At 44.7% G+C, this 21,559-nt stretch overlaps 3 protein-coding genes across 4 annotated transcripts; 1 reads left to right on the forward strand and 2 right to left on the reverse strand.

Moving 5' to 3' along the window:
* Window positions 1-254: 254 nt before the first annotated feature.
* On the forward strand, window positions 255-5,330 carry LOC122016446 (probable ethanolamine kinase). Its single transcript, XM_042573745.1, has 11 exons — window positions 255-503; window positions 1,856-1,947; window positions 2,251-2,357; window positions 2,937-3,042; window positions 3,572-3,694; window positions 3,919-4,010; window positions 4,201-4,285; window positions 4,389-4,494; window positions 4,578-4,644; window positions 4,817-4,909; window positions 5,000-5,330. The coding sequence occupies exons 1-11, from the start codon at window positions 337-339 to the stop codon at window positions 5,126-5,128; spliced, it is 1,167 nt and encodes a 388-aa protein (XP_042429679.1). The 5' UTR covers window positions 255-336; the 3' UTR covers window positions 5,129-5,330.
* Window positions 5,331-5,463: 133 nt separating this feature from the next.
* On the reverse strand, window positions 5,464-7,279 carry LOC122016445. Of its 2 annotated transcripts, none has more exons than XM_042573744.1 (3): window positions 6,788-7,279; window positions 5,834-6,710; window positions 5,464-5,735 (listed from the first exon to the last, which is right to left on the reverse strand). In XM_042573744.1, exons 1-3 carry the CDS (start codon window positions 7,247-7,249, stop codon window positions 5,626-5,628), a joined length of 1,449 nt encoding a protein of 482 aa, XP_042429678.1. In that variant the 5' UTR covers window positions 7,250-7,279; the 3' UTR covers window positions 5,464-5,625. The 2 variants fall into 2 exon arrangements, with proteins under 2 accessions (XP_042429678.1, XP_042429677.1); XM_042573743.1 differs by having other exon boundaries at window positions 5,834-6,713.
* A 473-nt stretch (window positions 7,280-7,752) lies between these two features.
* On the reverse strand, window positions 7,753-10,407 carry LOC122015078 (subtilisin-like protease SBT1.4). The gene has a single exon (XM_042571755.1). The coding sequence runs from the start codon at window positions 10,328-10,330 to the stop codon at window positions 8,009-8,011; it is 2,322 nt and encodes a 773-aa protein (XP_042427689.1). The 5' UTR covers window positions 10,331-10,407; the 3' UTR covers window positions 7,753-8,008.
* Between the last annotated feature and the right edge of the window lie 11,152 nt (window positions 10,408-21,559).

Here is a 21,559-nt window from a genome sequence, read left to right on the forward strand (position 1 = left end):
GCTGTGTTAATGCTGTATGTATTTCAGCGAGAACAGGAAATCCTGAAGAAGAAGAATCTAATGGTTGTTATTAATACTTCTAGAATCAGATGAAAGCATATGAAGGAAAAAATATATTTCACTAAAAAGTTTTCCTTTTTTTGAAAAAAAAAACTAAAATGATTATTATATGTTTTCTCTTAATTTGATTTTGTTTTCCTGTTTCATCTCTATCAGCCAATCCAAATAAGTGGAAGGCCCCTCGGTGTCTTCTTCTCGCCTTTTCTGTCTCGTGCCTCCTCGTTTTTAAGACAAGCCAGTCGATCGGGATGGAGTGAGAACCACCACGAGAAAGAGATGGGAGCAACGGAGCTCAAGAATGGCGACGCGCTATCGGCCATAGAAGAATCCTCGGAGCAGGAGAAGGACGAGCGGAAGCAACCGGAAGCTGACCACCTGATCCCGTTCTCCCCTGTCACCATCGACATCTCCCTCCCGCTCCACCAAATGCGGCCCCATATAATGTCAGCTCGACTCCCCTCCCCGATTTTTTGTTTTGTAACTGATTCTTCGATCTTTGGATCCATTCCTCTTGATTTTTTTTTTAAATGTATTTAGATTTTAGGGCGAACAAAGGCGTTAGCTTTCTTGCTCCTAAAGTTGTCGTTTTGCCTCCGTTTTGGTTTCTTAATTTTTGAGTCCAATGAATTGCCCAAGGAAGCTAGTTGTTTGACCATCTCGATTGAACTTATTATCGGCTAAAGTTTTCTCTGTTCTCCGTTTGTCAATATTCTCATGCAACAACTTTCTTTTTCTTAATCTTATCACCCAGCCCACTTTTCAAGGAAAAGAAATGCTAGTAGCTTCTTTTTTTTTTCATTTCACTTCATTTCCCTATTAGTTTCCGATCCTCGGTCGAATCGCTGAATGTGTACATTTTAGATTTCTCGACGGTTATCGATCTTGTTGGTAGATAAACAAGATAAATAGTATGCACCTTGTCTATTGCGACTCGGCGATGTTGTGTTTAATTCAAGTTGTTCGAGAAGTGTGGCCGTAAGAGTGATGTCAAAAAGTAGTGGCCTTAAGAGTTTTCTGGGAGATACTCGCCTATTCTATCTGGGCACAAGGGTAGGTAGTTTAACTGTTAGGTAAACTAAGGAGACTTCCATATTGATAATATTTATGATGATATCTTAGAAAATCTAATCACAGATTCAGAATTTTTCATTGCAAGTATTGGATCTTCAAATTATTTCTTGTAATTCCTAATTCGTCTTAAGAGCACAACGGATCAACGAGAGAAACTAATGTCTCAATGACACAAGCACGTGCCTTTGCAAGTAAGCTTGTATATGTTTCCATTCATTCTGTTCGTTTATTATTTTTTTCCCTTTTTCCCCTTTGTTAATGGTGACTGGTGATTTGTTATTTATCTCACTCATATTGGTCTCAAACTCAGATGAGGATGTACGATTATACTAAGCCAAGAAAACTGGCAGACAAAGATTTCATAAATATTGTTTCTTTTTACCTGGATTTGGTTTGAGGATAGGCCACGCAGACTTGGTATAAACTATAAACACTATTGATATAGAGTTTAGTAACGTGATAAAATTCATTTAGGTGAACCTAAATAGTTAGGATTTGGGGTTTGTTTGTTTTTATTATTGTTTGTCTCTTTGTCTTTTTATCTTTTATCCTTTTTTTGGTGTCGTAATTGCCTCCAGTGCCATCTTTAAAAATTATCAATCTTATTACCTAAATATTTGTTTTCTGATTCAAAACTTTTGAGTTCTGGAAATGACCTACAATGAACGTGTTTTGATTGCCTTAGCCTTGAATGACAGGTTTTTCATTGTCCTTCTCTTCGTAGATATTTGTGCAAGGCTTTGTTTAAGAAGTGGTCACCTCTTGATGAATCTGTTTTCTCGATAGAGACAGTTTCTGGTGGCATCACAAATCTTTGTAAGCACTGCTCAAAGAACTTTTTGCCTTCTCTTTTATTCCCTTTCTATCTTTTTCAACTGTTTAATAACTGTGCTGGAGCAAATTTACGCTGAATTCAGGTGACTTAAAGAGCATGTTCGAAACTCCAAATATTGTATTATTTTGTAATATCCAAAGCAACTCAATTAGTTCCTCAATAACGTGTTCATATCATTATTTGATCTTGTCATTGCTTAAAATTTGTGTGCCTTTGGGTGACTTATCCGATCTGCATCTATTATAGTTACTCATTTGGCATTTTAACCCTTGCAATTCCTGTAGTGCTGAAGGTTTCTGTAAGAGAGGATACTGTCAAGATTGATACTGTGATTGTTAGGTTGTATGGCCCCAATACGGATTTAGTGATTGACCGCAAGCGAGAGTTTCAGGTGGGTTCTATACTCTATCCAACAACTTATTGGCTGTGAACATCACTACTTTACTAGTAACCAAAACTTTCTAGGTGAATGAATTTCTTCTTCTAAATAAATTCCTGTGTTCTATTTTATTATGTTTTGCCTTGCACATGCCTTACCATTATGAATGGCTTACATAAATGTCTAAAAATACTGGATTAGATTGGCTTGATGGACAATTTTGATGATGGTACTCCAGTTTGGTTGGAAGCTTGGTTCGGTAAAAATAAATAAAAACAGACTGCTGATGGATTGCTCAACTGAACATAGCTTCGGAAGGCTATCTTGTTCATTAGTAGGGCGGTTCAAAGAATCCAATGACTAGACCACATTTCCATATGGATTCCATTCTTTCATGCTAATGTTAGGGCTTTCGGCACCTGAATTAACACGGGTGATTAAGGAAAAAGTGATAACTGTACCCTCTGTTCTTCCTTCTATCAAAAATTAATTCAAGAAAACTTCATATTTTTTTATTATCATCCATAATGAAACTTTAGTAGTTATTATTCATTAGATGCATGTGCTTACCTTTGGGCAACTCATGTTTAGGCCCTACCACATATCTCGGCTGCCGGATTTGGTGCAAAATTACTAGGATGGTTTCAGAATGGCATGGTTCAATCTTTCATTGATGCTCGAACACTTTCACCATCAGGTTAGCATGATGATCATTAACTATTAGATCTTGGTGACTTATTCGATGATTAAACAAGCAATCTATCTCTCGATCATAGATGAGGACCTTTTTGCAGACTGTCCTTAAGCTTCACAACCTAAGTTGAACAATTTTAGTAGTATTCAACTAGAACAATAGAACTTATGTCACAAATATTTAGAGTTGTATGGAGGCTGCATACGTTTTGTAATTGGTGGTAGAATGAATTAAATAAAACCGAACATCAAGAAGGGGAAAGAAAACAAGAAAATAGAAGAACATGTTAAGACTTCAATTTTGGTCAAGATTTTATTGGTATCCAGTTGAAGTAACAGCAGTCCAATACTTGCACCTTCGATGTTCTTTGAAGTGGTAAGTAGCTTTATGAGGAAAGTTCAATGATTGCTTGCACCTGTCTGCAATGTTTGTGCTCTTTTAATGTTTTGCGCCATTGAAACTTCTAAGTTTTTCGTCCTTTTGCATGTTGTTTGTCCTGTGTACATAAGCTAACTTAGTTATTTGGTTTCAGACATGAAAAATCCTAAACTAGCTGAGAAGATAGCTAGACAACTTCGTGGCTTCCATCAGGTGGTGATACCGGGATCTAGAGAACCACAATTGTGGAATGACATATTCAAGTTTCTTAATGAAGGTTGCAAAACTTACTCTTCCTATTTTATCCTGGTTTCTTTGTTGTTCAAACTTGAAAAATATTTTTCTAGCTATTGTATTGTCATCTTCTCCCCACCTAGACTTGGTTGTTGTTGTTGCTGCTGCTGCTGCTGTTGTTGTTGTATTGGCATCTTCTGCTTTTTTTATTCTTGGGACAACAATGTTTACTTCAAGATCAATCTGAATAAATATATGACACTGCAGCGGAGACACTAAAATTTGACAACAATGAGAAGCAAGCCACGTATGAATCAATATCATTCAATGAGATCCGTGCTGCAATCGATGAAGTCAAGGTAATTGTCTTGCGAATATGTTATATGTCTATCTACTGCTTCTGGCAGCAATATATATATAGAGAGAGATTGGTCAAACAATGACCACTGAGTAGTAGTAATATATGATATTCACTGACCTAATGATGTTATTATTGATTCTTGAGTATTGAAGAGAATCATATCCTTAGCTCTTGATGTTTTCTAACAGAATATGACAGACCGTTTCATAGCCCCAGTTGTCTTTTCCCACAATGACTTGCTGTCTGGGAATTTGATGTTCAATGACAAACAAGGTGAATCTTAGTTTCTCCTTATGCCTCCCTCTTGATCAAGATAATGACTTTAATTTTCTGGTGAAATACTAACCTTTCTGTGTCCTATCCCTTGATATTCTAGGGATACTATACTTCATTGATTTTGAGTATGGATCATACAATTATAGAGGCTACGACATTGCAAACCACTTTAATGAGTTTGCAGGCCTTGAATGTGACTTCAACTTGTAGGTTCCCTTTCTGTAAACAATATATTGGATCTCTTGATTTTAAACTAATATTGATGTGGAAAATGATGCTTTTAATGTAGATATCCGGATAAGTATACACAGTATCACTTCTTCAGGAATTATCTAGACTCTGACAAACCATATGAGGTATGTAAATCCTAGACTTGTATTTCCCTCAGCATTGAGCAGCATGTTTGCTGATTCCATTGCGTTTCATGGTCTAGAATCTAGATTGAAGTAATATAGTTAGACCAATATACAAAATAAGCTTTGGTCTCTGTCAGGATTTTATGTTGATAGAAATTCTTTATGCTCCCAGGTACCCATCAAAGATCTCGAAGCCCTTTTTGTCGAAACAAATACCTTTAGACTGGCATCTCACATTTATTGGGCTCTGTGGGGTGTTATCCAGGTATGGTGCTTTTTGATCTGATGATCAAAGGAAGAATCTTGTTTCAGTTGGGTCCTCTAAACAAAAGTTTCCTAATTCTCTGGCAAGCAGGCAAAGGTATCCCCAATCGATTTTGATTATCTCGGCTACTTCTTCAGGCGATTTAACGAGTTCAAGAAACAGAAGGAAACATGCTTCTCTCTTGCAGGCAAGTATCTCTATAGTTCCAGCAGCATTTGAAAGTTACACCACCACAACAACAAATCAAATGATAGCGAGCATGCCACAAATCTTATTAGATGTACTAAGTTTCCTCATTTCTATTTATAGCCACATGAAACCCTAATCCATCTATTGGATTCCTTGTAGCCATTGCTTGTAACCAAAAATAGATTCTATTATCCTCTAGTGGCAATCAATAAAATGCTATTTGGTTGTGTGACCTTTTCTTGTATGGTAGAATCATGCCAGCAGACATATGGCTTGAATCATTATATTTTTGCCAAACCACTAAAGAGTATCATATAAAATGTAGACACGAAAACTTCCAGGCCATGCATCTTTTTCTTTATGAATCTACCATATCATAAATTTCTTGCAATCTAAAATTTAAAGAACCCTACCTACTGGTTGGAGCTGAGCTCTCAGTTTATCGTTGAGCCTTGATTGGCTTCTACCTTGAAATGGCAGAAACGGAAACACAAAACGTGGTGTAAAAGTCTGAAATGAATGATGCATTAGAGAGATGAGATACCGCAAATTGGTTCTCTTTTGGCCTTCATCAACCCGTGGATGAACTTGCATTTCGGAAATCTTTCCAGTTGATCAGCCTCCATCGACTTTATATCTGCAGGCGACGTAGTACAATGCATTGAAGTAATAATTAAAACATCTCTTCCATGATGATAATATCAGAATCCAGAGACTCTAGGAGCAAAAGCAAACCTTTTCTGGGGAAGATCTTGCCATCGTGTAGGCCGACAATACGATCAGGAACCGAGTAATCGTTTCTCGATTTCTTCAGATGCTCTGACGACAGCTTCAGTGCAACACTAACTGCATTGTGTGTGTTTTTGCCTTTCCTCCCTAATTTTATGAGCTTCTTGAATTGTTTCACAAAATCCTTTAACAACTTATTGGAGGAATTACCAGTTGCAATGGTAGTTTTTTCAGCAATTACCCACTTCTTCCTCGCCCTTGCAGCATCCGCAGCCTCACCTGCATTTTGTACTTCTGGGTTGGATGATTCCCTCTCACTATCCAAAGAAGAATTCAACTTGGAAGCATCCACCAATTCACCATCTGCTTCCTCTTCGTGTCGGGAGATCTCAGTCTTTTCCGAGCTGAAATCACAAGTTCCTGACTCTTCGCTCGGTCTTGGTTCTTCGCCATCCAACTCAATGTGAGAAATGAATGCCTCTTCCTCGGCGATTTGCCTTTCAAGCCCATCATTTTCAGCAATAAATACTTGTTGATTCATCATATCCTCCGCCATCTCACTTACACTTTCTAACTCACTTGGCTTATCTATAGAACTTCGAACCTCCAGGACTGTGCTCGACTTGCTATGCTCCATTCTTTGCTTCAGTTCATCGAGATTAGCCGCGCTCTTGCTTGTTTGTGAAGGAGTAGAATTAGTAGCCGTGTTAGATCTCGCATATGGCTTCATGTTTTCTTTACTGAGGCAGGAAAAGCTTGGAAGAGATTGCAGCGAGGCCGTTGGTGAATCAAGATTTATGTTCTTGGAAGAGGATTTAGGAGGACTTCTTGCTGAGGTTGAGGGATCTTCGTTATGGTTCTTGAGGGAATCATCAATTGCTTCCTGCTAAAACAATTCATTGCCATGGATCAAATCTTAGAAATTTTTTTTTAAAAGAAAAAACAACTCCTCAAAAATACCTTCTTGTTTTCTACTCTTGAACCCTCTCTTCCTTTTGTCTTCAGCTCCACCCAACTCTCCTCCAACCTGTTCTCCATAGCCACCAACTCCTTCCTCCTCTGACTCGCCTTCCATCCCACCTCTTCCTCCCGTAGCTTCGCGCCACGCCTCGCAGCATAATCTTCATAGGCCCTGCCTTTCGAGACCTCCGACTGGCTCAGCTTCAAGTTTAGCTCCAAATCGTCCACCATCTTCAGCAGCAAGTCTCTGTCGAACTTCGCCGATTCACCAAAATCCTCTGTTTGGTTTCTTCTTCGCGCTGTGCTTAGCTTGTAAGACGCATAAAAGCTCTCCAACTCCTCTACCTTCGCCTGAAGTTCGTGGTTCAGCCACCGGCGCTCGTCTCTGCTGACCGATTGGAAGCGGAAGATCTCCATGGACGGCCGGACTTCGTGCTGCTCTGCGTGCACGTTTAGCATCATGGATTGGATTTCGACCGCGGGTGATGAAGGTTGGATGGGAGCTTTGGAAAGATCAAAATTGACTCATTCCGTGGATTGCTTTTCTATTTTAGGGGAATTTTTTGGTGGGTTGAGGTTGGCATCAACTACGCGCGCGGGTCGCACTCTGTCCCCAGCTTTCGAAGAGACGTTGGAAACAGAGGAGGTCGTTATTGACCGTTGAGGTCGGGGGATCCGCTCCAACCGCGCCTTCAAGCGCGTGACGTGATGCTCGCGTCGTGTCCATTGCCTTATGGCTCCGAAAATTAGTAATTTCTTTTTGGATTTTATTTTTTTTATAAGTAAATGAGCGTGTTTATATATGCGTAAGTTAGAATGTACAATATAAATCCGAGTTACTTACATTTGATAAAGAATCATATCAAACAAAATGTTTAGGGACCGATATACATGTACTTACATCAATCGCACTCCCTCAAATATAAGCAATTATTTCTAGGCGGCAACACAATGAATCATGGATGTAAAATATCAATATTCAGTCAAGTAGACGTAGTTCTTTTCTACTTATAAGCCATTTGATGCGACTATCCGAAATGCAAGAACTACATTCAACAAGTACTATAGAACAGAATAGAACATGTAGATCTAGTTACAGAGTTCGAGTATAGATAATTGGATGTGATGTCTAATTAATTGACAGAATCACCTAATCAGACCAGTTCCGCATCCTGAAGCATCGATTCATGGCTGAACTCCTCCACAATTCCATCTTCTGGCTCAAATGGAGGAGACGAAGCTTTGCTTCCATGTAACGGCAATAGGACTCCTCACTTCGTGAGTTCCGTCGCTCCACGCGAGGGAGCCGAAGGCTTGAGCGCCATACTCCGCCGCACTCTCCAAAGACTCGATTTTTATCTCGTAAGACAAGCTCTGCCCGACGGCATCGAACTCGAGCTTGCTCGGCGACACCGTGACGGCCACCCCCGGTGGGCTGGTGATGTTTGCTTCGTACACCGCCTCCGCAGAAGCTCCCACGTTGCGGACTACTCTTTTGTAGGTGATGACGTCGCTGTTAGAAGAGAAGACGACGGCGAAGGCAGGGTAGTTGAGGCCGCCGGGGCTGGCGAGTGCGGTGTCGGAGCAGTTGACGCTGATCTCGTCGTTGGTGAACACCGCGATCTGCTCCGGGGTGTAGTGGATTGCGCAGAGGAAGGCGAGGTAGTCGCCGGTGTTGAGGTCGTAAACGAGGCCGGGGTCGAGCGCCCGGTTGGGATCCACGTGGCCGGCACCGCGGATGAATGGGGTGGACTCGGCACCGGTTGCCAGATCCTTAATGATTTCTCCGGCGTTGTCGGAGTTGTAGGCGGTGGTCATCAGGGCCGATTTGATGGCGGCCGGGCTCCACTCCGGGTAGGCTCCGCGGAGCAGGGCCGCGATTCCGCTTACATGAGGGCAGGACATGGATGTGCCGGAGATTATGTTAAACTCCACACGCCGTGGATCGATGTCGAGGTCGGTTGGGCTGGTACTCCCAGTCCACGCAGCCAAGATATTGACGCCGGGGGCGATGACATCAGGCTTGAGGATCTCCGGCGCGCGGTAGTTGGGACCTCTGCTCGAGAAAGCTGCCACCTTGGGGGCCGCAGGCGAGTCACCGATGACGGTGCCGCGGAAGAGGATGGTGGCGGTAGGCGAAGCCTGCGATTTGATATAGTATTTGATTTGTTCACCGGAAGCGTGGCTGACCATGGTGGCTGGAACAAGATGGGAATCCGCCACAAGCTCCTCTCCGCTCCCAGCATCGTTGGCCAGGATCAAACCGATGCCACCAGCCAATTTCACGGCAAGCCCTTTCTCGACACGCGCATTGGCACCGCGCTCGCAGAGGACGATTTTTCCGGCGACCTTCTCGGGGTAGAGGAAGCCCCGGAGACAGAGGCGAGAACCGGAATCGCCAGCATACACCAGAGGAAGATTGGTCGAATCTAATGGATCTCCAGAGTAAAGAGAGAGGCCGCCATAGGTGCTTCCGTCTCCGAGGACCACATCGGCCGGGAACTGTCGGTCGAGGGTAGATGCGCCCACGGTGAGTATCCACGGCGCGATGTTGACGGCGGTGCGCGATCCGGGACCGGAATTACCAGCGGAGCACGAGACCACCACTCCGTGACGCATGGCGCCGAACGCCCCAATGGCGATCGAATCGCGGTAGAAGGCGGGAGGATAACTGGCGCCGACGGAAAGAGAGATGACGTCAACTCCATCGGCGATGGCGGCGTCCATGGCGGCGAGTATGTCCGAGTTGTAGCATCCGTCTTTCCAGCAGATCTTGTAAACCGCGATACGGGCCTTGGTGGCCATGCCCCGGGCCTCTCCTCTGGCGTACTGGTAGAAGCCGGCTTCGTCGACGGCAGAGCCCGCGGCCGTAGAGGCGGTGTGGGAACCGTGACCCTCGGTGTCGAGCGGCGATTTTGATTCCAGAGTCTCATCGATGGGGCCGCGGGCCGCTTCATAGCCCTTGAAGAAGACCCGGGCGCCGATCAGCTTGCGATTGCAGAAGGAGGTGTTGAATCCTTTCCCTGCTTCACAAGAGCCGCGCCAGGAGGAAGGGGGCGGGGGGAGGGAGTCATCCACGAAGGAGGAGCGGGAATCAGGGTATACGCCGGTGTCGAGGATGCCGACGACGACGTCGGAAGCGAAGGAGGAAAAGGGCCAGAGGCCGAAGGAGGAGGAGAGGCGGAGGAAGGCCGGGGATCGGGTGGTGTGTCGCTGGCAGGGGCGGTCAGGGAGGACAGCGAGGACGGAGGGGAGGCGGCGGAGAGCGGCCGCCTGGGATGGAGTGAGGCGGGCAGAGAAGCCGGAGATGGCATGGGAGTAATCGTAGAGGAGGCTGGAGGCGGGGCGGCCGGGGAGTGAGCGCAGCGTGCGGGCGTACCAGTGGCGGAAGGTGGAGGGGGCCAGCTTGTGGGAAGGGGCCACGTGGACGATGTAGGTGGCCTGTGCGTCGGTAGCTCCCTTCGCAGGGAAAAGCAGCGGCGAGAAGAGAAGAAGGAGGAGGAGGACGCCGGAAGTGGGAAGCAGGGGAAACGACCGCCGCATCGCGCCGGGAAACGACGAGGAGAGGAGAGAGGAGATGAGGAAGACCCGATTGACCAATGGGAGAACGAGTAGAGTTAAATGACAACTACTAATACTTAGGGTCCCAATTTGAAGTTATTTACTGGACGAACCATTCAGCATCTGACTGCCATTGCAATGACTTTGGGTACAATGTCACATAGTGGTATTTAGTAGTTTTTTCCTAATCAAGGGTGAGGTGCAGTGGGAGAACAGAAGCGAAGATTCCCACGGAAGCGTCAGTGTTTGGCCCACGTAGGACTAAAGTTTCGTCAAAGAATATCTACTGCCTCGATAATCATTTGATTCCGCTGTCGAGTACTTCATTGTTTTATTTGACTATTAGGGCAAGTTGATTTTTTTTGGAGTGCCCAATGATCCGCATGCATCCTCTGGACCGTGTCCTCTGTCCTGAGACCACATAACTTATATAAAACTTAGATCATGTACAAAACTTGCACGTAGGAATACAGATTGCAACAACGTAAAATCCTAATAAAGTCTATCTCTCGCGATCTGTGATCTCTTGCGGCTTCCTATGACCTCCTGTGATCTTTCTCCCATGATCTCGGACTCTCCGTGACCTCTAACAACGTCTGAACACAATCGTCCAAAGTTTCAATTAGCACGCCGTTGACGACCCAAGGCTTCGACTCCTATGACGATGGTTAGTTCCAAGATCCCGTCCTACCCTCGACCCTCGACAGCCCAAACTCCAAGCTCCACCTTGTAGTTCTTAGGAGACAAAAGGTCTTCTTCTTAATTAATTATTTTTCTTGGGAGGATCCATAACATTTGATAATTAAAGAGAAGTTGAACCTACAGAAATTTGATATAAAATTATTATTTTTATGCCTCTTTTGTTGTTATTTTTTTTACCCCTAAATTTTTTTTTTCCTGTAGGATCGAAGTAATTATCATAGAGGGTAAATCTACTAGTTGTCATTGTTTGAATTTTGAAGGAAATGAAGATAGTTGGGAAAGTAACTTTGATGTTATTGATGAAGGTAATAAGATTCATATTGGAAATGTATTGAGTTTCACTATATCAAATTTTCCTTTTTAGCCATTTTGTTTTATTTGTTTGATTTTATAGGCATGAACATTGAAACAAATTTAGATATACCATAAAGGGACTATAATTTGAGATAGAAGAAGAGGCATATCAATTTTATTTGGCATATGCTAAAAAGATTGGATGTAGCGTAACGAGAGGTAAATCCACAATGATAAATCAAATAAATTATTTGATAAGGTTTTTCTTATTGTTGTGCCCAAGGTAAAAGAGGAAAAGACAAACGAGATCTTTATATCAAAGCAAGTCGTGGTGAAACAAGATTTGATTGTGAAGCTAAAATGAAGATTAGTGATGCGGCGATGATGAGGAGCTCCATCCCGCGGCCGCAGTGGTGGTCAAAGTCAAGACGATCAACGCGTAGATGACATCGGCGGATCGAGCTAAGCATGCACTGATCGAGGGGAGGGCTCCGACCCGCCGCCTCCTTCGACACGGGAAGCAGTTAAACAACCGACGCTCAAGGGAGACAATATATAGAAGCCGAGCCGAGCGGGTACCCCGCTCAGCCATACAGTAGAGCTTGATATGGGCAGAGTTCAACCTCGGCCGAGCGGCTAGCTACCCCACTCAGCCTGGCAGTAGGTCTCGACAGTGACAAAGTGGACTTTCGGTCAAGTAGACACACACTGAGTAATAGCGAGGTTCTAGCCGATCGGACGGGGCACCAGAGCGCCGAAATGCCGACTGAGCAATCAACCCGCTCGACCTAGCAGTACACTCTCTCTGATATCCATCGACATCCTTTTAGGAGTTGGTGCCACCGACATCGGGCATGGACAGCCTGAAGATCGTACGACGGAAGCTTCCACTGTCACTTCAGAGATATGCTTAGCCCATTAAGATATTGTGTCAGGGACACTTTAATGACAAGTCTTTTAAGGAAAAGCTTTTAGAAGTGTGCTCGTCTCGAGGAGAGTGCATGCACGCTACAGGAGTTCTATATCAAGGGGAGTCCAAGTATCGACGGATGTATACGATATTCATTATTTTTGCTACAATCTTCTTGTTGCTCCGCCTTATACGTCATCGTTGGTGACTGACTTGAGCGTCGAAGGGCAAACGCCGGGGACCCCTTCCCTAGCTCGGCACTAACGTAGTTTGTGTTGCAGATCCGAGCGGAGTTCATAGGAAGTCAGCGTGAGTGCCACATCCCCAGCGTTCCGTCTCTTAGACTTTCGGACAGGATCATATTTGGCGTCGTCTGTGAGAATGTAGCCTACATCCGAGCCGAGAAGATGGAGGACGCTGGATGACTCACCACCGTAACGCTCACCCAGGAAGAACTCGAGATGCTCGTTCAAGCCCGAGCGACAAAGATGATCGAGCAACAACAACAACAGGCGTTAGCCGATCAACAAGCATCGCAGCCTGCAACATCGCCGCAGCCCATCCCCTTTCATCGCGCCTTGTTCCAAACCCCCTCGAAGATAGCCTAACCGAATCAAGAGCGGGGATCATCTTCGGATGATGCTCCCGTTCGGGATGCATGAAAAGGAAAGGTGCCCCGAAGCAACGCATTGCCTGAATGGATCAACCAGCAGTTCTCTGAGGAGATCTTACAAGACCCTCTGCCCAAACACTATTCCTCGCTGGCGATCGGGACATACAACGGATCGACCGATCCATCATCTGGATCGATTCGATAATAAAGTCACGTTGCACCAGTATATAGACGGAGTAAAGTGCCGAGTCTTTCTAACTACCCTCTCCGGATCAGCGCAGCGTTACTTCAGAAAATTACCGGACGGATCTATACGTAGCTTCAAGGATTTCCGAGCTGCCTTCTTACATCACTTCGCCAGCAGTCGACGCTATCAAAAGACGAGCGTCAGCCTCTTCTCCTTGAAGCAAGGATCGAAAGAAACGCTCTTAGCGTACATACAACACTTCAATTTGGTATCCATGGGCATCCCCTCGGTCTCATCAGAGACAATGATGAACGCCTTCACCCAGGAGCTCGTCGAGGGAGACTTCTTCCGATCGCTCATCAGGAAGTCGTCCAGAGACTTCGACCACATGATCAAGAAGGCCAATGAGTATATAAACGTGGAGGAAACCCAAGCGGCCAGAAGGAAAGAGACACAGACTGAACCCTCGACGCCAACCATCAAGCAACCATCAGTCGCCCAAGGGGCCGAGGGCCGAAGGAGCGTGGCCACACCAGGAGACCAGGGTGCATGTCATACAACATGTGACGTCTGGTCGGCCGAAGCCGTCAAAGGTAAAGTATGGACGCCAATGTTCTACTCTTTCTACCAGTCAGCGACCCACGACATGTGTGATTACCGCGGTTTAACACCAATTGTTAACCAGCCGGCTCAATGCGGATACCGCCATTGATCTCCTTCTCCTGATCGGCGACAAAGACATCAATCTGCTGAGCGGCGAGAGGACGACAGAAGGGTGCTCGAGTGGCACCACCAAAATCAGCGGAGGGATGACACCGACCCCTCTCGAGTACCGACCAACCGAACGCTCGGCTGATGAAGCAAAGGAAGAGGGAAGACAACTCGAGAGGCTATGGAGCGCGAATCATCTCCAACCCTACAGGGTCGGATGAGAGGTGCGTGAGTGAATACATGTATTTTTTTGTATGTTTTCCGAACGTAGGGCAAAATATGAATAAAAAGCAAAGGCCTCTTGAAATGTGTCTCCCTCAATAGTCTAGCAGCGACCTTAAACGTTTGTCTCCATCAACGGTCGAGCGACGACCTTAAACTCTTGTCTACATCAATGGTCGAGCGGCGACCTTAAACACTTGTCTTCATCAACGGTCGTGTGGCGGCCTTAAACGCTTGTCTCCAACAACGGTCGAGCGACGACTTTAAACTCTTGTCTCCACCAACGGTCGAGCGGTGACTTTAAACTCTTGTCTCCATCAACGGTCGAGCGACGACCTTAAACTCGAGTCGTCATCAACGGTCGAGCGGCGACCTTAAACGCGAGTCATAATAGACAGTCAAGCGACGACCTTAAACGCTTGTCTCCATCAACGGTTGAGCGGCGACCTTAAACACTTGTCTCCATCAACGGTCGAGCGGCGACCATAAACTCTTGTCTCCATCAACGGTCAAACGGCGACCTTAAACTCTTATCTTCATCGGTGGTCGAGTGACGACCTAAACGTGAGTCGTAATAGACGGTCGAGTGGTGACCTTAAACCTGGGTCTACATCAACGGTCGAGCGGCGACCCTAAACCCGGGACCACCTCAATGGTCAAGCAGCGACCTTAAACCCAGTGTTCCCATAATATTCCTCAACGGTCAAGCGGCGACCTTAAACCATTGGCTCAATGAGAGGGCAAGCGTCGAGTACTCAAAAGCTCAAAGTCTTCAAACTATAGTGACCGTTTGGTACTATTCTTCGAAATGCTCCTAGGGTTGATCGAGAGTTTGTAGAATAATAATGAAACTCTGAATACAAAAGGATCGGTCGGCTGGACAGACTAATCATGGACGATCGGAGTGACTAGGTCACGAGTTCTTGTCCGAACGGACAAGAATTCATTAGGACTTCAACATTTTACAAAACTTCAAAATTACAATAGCTCTCAGCCTCACTCAAGGTAGTCTAAGGTGTCGTCAGGCAGCGACACAGTGAGTTTATCCCGGCTAATGATGCTGCTAGTCAAAGCAGCCGATAGGTAGCTACCCTCTCTGAGCTGGTCGATCGTCCCATCGATCGTCAGATCACAAAGGTGCAGAGCCCGATCGGCGATCTTCTCGTTGAAAGCATCCGATCGAAGATAATTCTTCTTCATAGCCTCGAAATGGTTAGGCTCGGCATCTTGGTAGATCTTCAGGGCCACTCGGGAGGCTTCCAGCTCATCCTTAGAGGTGGCTAGCTCATTGTTTTTGGCCGTGAGTTGGCCACGAAGAGCAGCCTCTTTGGTCGACCGACTGTTCCGCTCGGCGACCAAAAAATCTTCGGCTTCCTTGAGTTTTTGGGCAAGGGCCCGGGCCTCCTTATTCTTCAATTCGAGGTCTTCGATGGCCCGGTTCTTCCTCGCATTGGCCGACTCAATTTTAATATCAAAGGTGGCGACCTGCTTATTGAGCTGAGCCAAGAGAGTCGCCTGCCCTAAACTCTTTTCCTGCTCAGCCTCGAGCAGTTTGGTGCTCTTCGCCATATCGGCTCGCAGTTTGGCCACCTCGGCGTTCGTTTGTTCTTGAGCGACGGAGGATTGGCCGCTCGATGCCGTCATCTTTTTCACTTACTCCTCCAAAAAGGAGAGCCTTTGGCACATGGCCAGGCTCTCCACCCAGTGCTGCAAACGAAGCGAACATTAGCACCGATCGGAAATAAACTATGAAGATGCAAAATTAACCCCAGTGGACATCTGGGTATGACTGTCCGTGAGCGCCCTCGGAAGCATCATCGTCGCATGGGCCCTAGCACCGGCCCATATTTGGGCAAGCAGCTCTTGAATGATAATTTGGTGTTCTAGAGCTCGGGACTCGGCGCTAGATTCGCGCCACTCCTCGGTCGGCAGGTGAAGGATCGCCGTGATATGGCGTTAGTCGATCGAGGCTGATTGTGCAGAAGTTGCCCACCCGGACGGTCGTGATGAAGACACCAACCAGATGCCTGACATCTTGGCCTTCGATTTTGACTGTAGGAAGGCCACCGACGGCGCGCAAACTGTCCCTTGAGATAGACCGGATAGGGAGAGGGACCAATCTGATGACTCAGGGGCAGTGGACTCTTGGACATGAGCGGGGGTCGACATCTCCACCCATTTGGAAGACCGCACCCCCGAAGTGGTGGAGCGCGATGAAGGCTCCGCCCGGCGCCTCTTGCGCCTGATCAGTGGCTCGGCTGAGGAGGCTGAGCACGAAGCACCCTCAACTTCAACGACTGTAAGTCGTTCGGAAGGAGGTTGGGAGCCGCCAGTCGCCCCACCACTTGCTAGAGTAGGAGCCACTTCACTCTCATCCTGTGGCTCATCTTGTGAGCCGACCGACTGCAGGTCGTGGGTCGCCAATTCTTCTATGACAGTCGTTCTTCTATGACAGTCGCATTGATCGTGACATCTGCGAGCTTCACCTTGCCGGCTAGACATGCGCGTAGCATGACTTCGGTTGCAAAAGAGGAAGAGAAATCAGTTAGAATCAAAAGAAGGATTGAAGAAGTTTCATACCTAGGCTGGTCAGCAGCCAGGTACGGATCGGACTCAAGTCGAAAATATACAGGACACCCTCCAACAGCAACTTATGGATGTCATACTTCTGACCGGCCAACATCGAAGTTATGTTGAGGTAGTCCGATCGACTCTTGTACTTCTCTAATAGAGGCTGAGTCGCCACGTCGAGCTGCCAGAAAGTTGGGAAGTCCGGCTGCTCGGGAAAATGCACAAAAAAGAAGTACTCCTTCCAGTATTTATTGGAGGTTGGTATTTTTTCAAAGAAAATCAAGCTCACTCGGGGTTGGAAAAGGAAAGTCCCCGGCTCGGACAACTTGGGATAATAAAAGTAATGAAGGAGCTGGGGAGTAAGGGGAATGTCGTGCAGGTGAAAAAGGACCACCACCCCGCACAATAGCCGAAAGGAGTTCGACACTAGTTGATGGAGGGAGACTCAAAAATATTTACACACTGTGAAAAAAAAGGGGTAGATGGGAAACCGCAGACGGACTATAAATTGATCTCGAAAGAAGGTGATACAGCCGGGCAGTAGAGACTTTGGCCAATCGGAAGGAGAAGGAAGGACAACTTTGTATTCGGGAGGAAGCTCAAAAGCGGCTTTCAAACTCTCAGCATCGCCGACGTCAAACCGAGACTCGATAGAAGTGTACTAGAGCCTAGGGATGACGAGGAGAAGCTGTGAGGAGCTTGCCATCGCAAAACAAGGAAAGGTGAGAAGATTCGAAGGAAAGGAAACCTACTGGCGGAGTTAACGTCAGAACACTAAGACGCCGAAAAACTCGGAAGACGAGGAAGGACAGACGCCAGAAGAGAGCAAGGGGCGATGGGAAAAGAAGCTTACTGGAAAGAGGTCGCCGGAGGAGCAGGAAGAAGGAACGTCGTCGGAACACAAAAGCATCGCCGAACTCGATGGAAAAGTGCGCAAAGGCGACGACGCGCACGGGCTTATAAGCTTCGGGGTTGGCCGATAGGAACCGTTCGATCTAGGTTACGAAAGCCTAAGCCAGGATCTGACCGTTGAATTTGAACCGCCAAACGTCACATCATAGCGGATATCCACCTATCACGTCAGGCGTGCGGCGACAGTGGGTGTGACACGTGGCGCGTCGCCACGGGTCGGCATTTAATGAGGGCATGGAGGTGCGCTTAGCCTTAATGTGCCCCACAAGTACAGTCCAAGCAAAGATTTCACAGGCAGTCCAAGCAAAGATTTCACAAGCCTGGCTCGCGCTCGCCCAAGACATTCCAAGCAAAGATTTCACAAGTACAAACTTTTGTTGTGTCGATCGAATTAAGGGAGCATACCTACGGTCGAACGACAAGCTTCAACAGGCCGATCGGCGAGGAGCGGTCGCATCTTGATCAGAAACCACATAGTGTCGAAGGCCAATCGGATGGAAAACTGCTCAGACAATTGTTCAGTCAGTCGGACTTGCAGCCTCCTTCGACTAGACTTGAGGGGGAGACATGTGATGCAGTGATAATGAGGGGTCCCACCCCACTGCCACGATGGAGGTTAAAGTCAAGGCGGCCAATGCGTAGATGGCATCGATCGATCGGGCTAAGCATGCCCCGACCGGGGGGAGGGCTCCAACTCGCCGCCTCCTTCGACACGGGAAGCAATCAAACAACCGACGCTCAAGGGAGACAATGTGCAGAAGCCGAGCCGAGTGGCTACCCCGCTCGGCCAAACAATAGAGCTTGATATGGGCAGAGTTCAACCTCGGCCTGACAGTAGGTCTCGACAGTGACAAAATGGACCTTCGGTCGAGCAGACACACACCGAGGAATAGCGAGGTTCTAGCCGATCGGACGGGGTACCAGAGCGACGAAATGCCAGCCGAGCGGCCAACCCACTCGGCCTAGCAGTACACTCTCTCTAATATCAATCGACATCCTTTTGGGAGTTGCACAGCCAGAAGATCGTACGGCGGAAGCTCCCACTGTCACTTCAGAGATATGCTCGACCCATTAAGGTACTGTGTCAGGGACACTTTAATGACAAGTCATTTAAGGGGAAACTTTAAGAAGCGTGCTTGCCTCGGGGAGTGTGCATGCGCTTTATAGGAGTTCTATATAAAGGTGACTCCAAGTATCGGCGGAGGTATGCGATATTCACTATTTGTGCTACAGTCTTCTTGTTGCTCCGCCTTATACTTCATCGTCGGTGACTAACTTGCACATCGGAGGGCAAACGCTGGGGACCCGTTCCCTGGCTCGGTACTAACGTAGTTTGTGTTGCAGGTCCGAGCGGAGTCCACAGGAGGTCAGTGTGAGCGCCGTATCCCCAGCTTTCCGTCTCTTCGACTTTCGGACAGGATCAATTAGTAATCGGAAAAAAGGCAAGGTTATTGTGGTGCAATTTGTTAAAGAGCATAATCATTATCTTTGAAGTCTAAACAAAATGCACCTCTATAGAAGTCATAGGAATATATCTTTTTCTACAGCAATACAGATTGAGATGGCAACTGATGTTGAAATCATCCAAAAGCATCTCATAATCTTATGGTGAGGCAAGTAGGTGGGAGGAAGAATTTAGAATTTATTCCCGAGGATTACAAAAATTACCTGTGATCCAAAAAATAATAAATACGAGAGTTGAGGAGACATGGGGTGTATTAGAGTATTTACATAAAATGTAGTTCGATGATCCTAATTTTTTTTTATGTTATTCAAGTTGATGAAGATGATTTACTTACTAATATTTTTTAGTCTAATGCTAAGATGAGAGTTGATTATATTAATTTTGGAGATGTTATTTGTTTTGACAATCTACAGAAAGAACAATGAAGGTCGCTCAATTATGTTGTTTGTAAGTGTTAATCATCATCAATAATCCATATTTTTTGGTGCATCTTTATTATATGATGAAATCAGTTTCACTTTTGAGTGGTTGTTTGATACATTAACTAGAGCTATGGGTGAAAAAAAACTAACTGCTATTCTTACAGATTAAGATGCAACAATGGCTCAGGCGTTAGCTTCCAGATGGCTTAAAACACATCATCGTTTGTGCATTTAGCACATTTATCAAAATGTCGTCATACATTTGAGTGGAGTTTTTTCTCAGTTTAGAGACTTTACTAAAGATTTTGCCTCATGTGTATGTGATTTTGATGAAGAGGAAGATTTTATTTCAGCACAGAACATGATTGTTGGCCAAGTATGCACTTAAAAACACATCATCGTTTGTGCATTTGGCACATTTATCAAAATGTCGTCATACATTTGAGTGGAGTTTTTTCTCAGTTTAGAGACTTTACTAAAGATTTTGCCTCATGTGTATGTGATTTTGATGAAGAGGAAGATTTTATTTTAGCACAGAACATGATTGTTGGCCAAGTATGCACTTAAAAACAATGATTGGTTGAGGCTCATGTATAATATAAAGGAAAAATAGGCTTTAGTATATGGACGACAAATGTTTTGCGCAGATATGACTACAACTCAAAGAAGTGAGAGCATGAATAGTATTGTGAAAAATACGTCAATTATAAACACAAGTTTTTAGACTTCTTCAATCACTTCTAAATACTCCTTGATGATCGTCGATATGAGGAATTAAAAGATGATTTCAGACAAGTACAGTTATTCCATATTTAATGTTTCCAATTGAGAATTTAAAGCATGCTAGTGAAATTTATACTCCTGAGGTATACAAGTGTTTTCAACAGGAGTTGTGTTTATCTCATGATTCTAATATAGAAATTTGTGAGGATGTTGATACATTTACAAAATATAAAGTTACTCCTCACAAAAAGAGAAATCATCATATAGTTACACTTGATAAGAAGTTTAAAAAAATGAGTGTAGTTGTAGAAAATATGAATTTGCTAGAATTTCATATTCTCATATTCTAAAAATATTTATATGAAAAAATATCATGAAGATCCCTAGTGAGTATGTATTGAAAAGGTGGATAAGAAAAGTAAAAATTGGATATTTTGAAGTTAATGATTTAATGGCCAACAATGATAGTTTAAATTCAAAAGTACTTCAAAACATGCGGTACAAAGAGTTGTGTGGATTGAATGTTCAATTGGTTACCAAGACAGCGGAAAGGGATGACACTTACAATGTTGCTAAAGATGCTATGTTGAGCTTGTGTAAGATGATAGATGATAAATTACAAGTTAATGAATCAAATGTCCAACAATCAAAAGTGAGCCAAGAATCTTGGAAATTTGATTATGGTGAAGGGAACTATATTGGAGTGAAAGGAATTAAAACGAAGAAGAAAACAGACTCAGGTAAGAGGTTTCAAGGTGGGTTAAATAAAATTTCAAGGAAAAGAAAAGCAACGAGAAAAACAAACCAAGCTTCAACAATTGTAATGGTTTCTACTCCATAACTTCCAATTTTTTTATTTGATATTATTTGTTGTTAAATTTGAACAACATAAGTCATTCTATTTTTTATATATAACACATGGTGTAGATCAAACTATTTCCAATATGACCTGCGATCAATGCGGCCGGATCAATCATCAAGTTGGTATTTGTTTTACTTATGTCAATTTAAGATAATTTATTTTACAACTATCTAAGACTATATTTTATTTTCTTGTTTTAGCCTATAAATTTTGTGTCAATAATTGGTAGCTTTGTTGATAGTTTGAGTATAACTGAGACTCAATTTCCACCATTATTGGCATCACAACTTTCTCAGGTATTTATTTTTCATACAAGTTCACAATCTTTGATTAGATGACCTAGTTTACTACTGGCATTTATTTTTCATACAAGTTACACCATTTAGTCATTTAGCTTGTTTTTTTTAATAGTTTAAGGTTGAGTATATACTTAATAGGGCTTTACTGTTATGTTATAGGTTCATCAACCATCTCATCTTTGTTGGGAATCTTTGGGCCGGCTAAAAGGGGGTTGAATAATCGATTACCCCAAATTGTTTGCTTCCTACATATTGGCTAGTGTAGTGGAATACTAACCAAATACAAATACGAAAGTTAAACTAAAAACCAAAGACAAG

Source organism: Zingiber officinale, chromosome 8B (genome assembly GCF_018446385.1).
Source record: "Zingiber officinale cultivar Zhangliang chromosome 8B, Zo_v1.1, whole genome shotgun sequence".
Classification (NCBI taxonomy): Eukaryota; Viridiplantae; Streptophyta; class Magnoliopsida; order Zingiberales; family Zingiberaceae; genus Zingiber; species Zingiber officinale.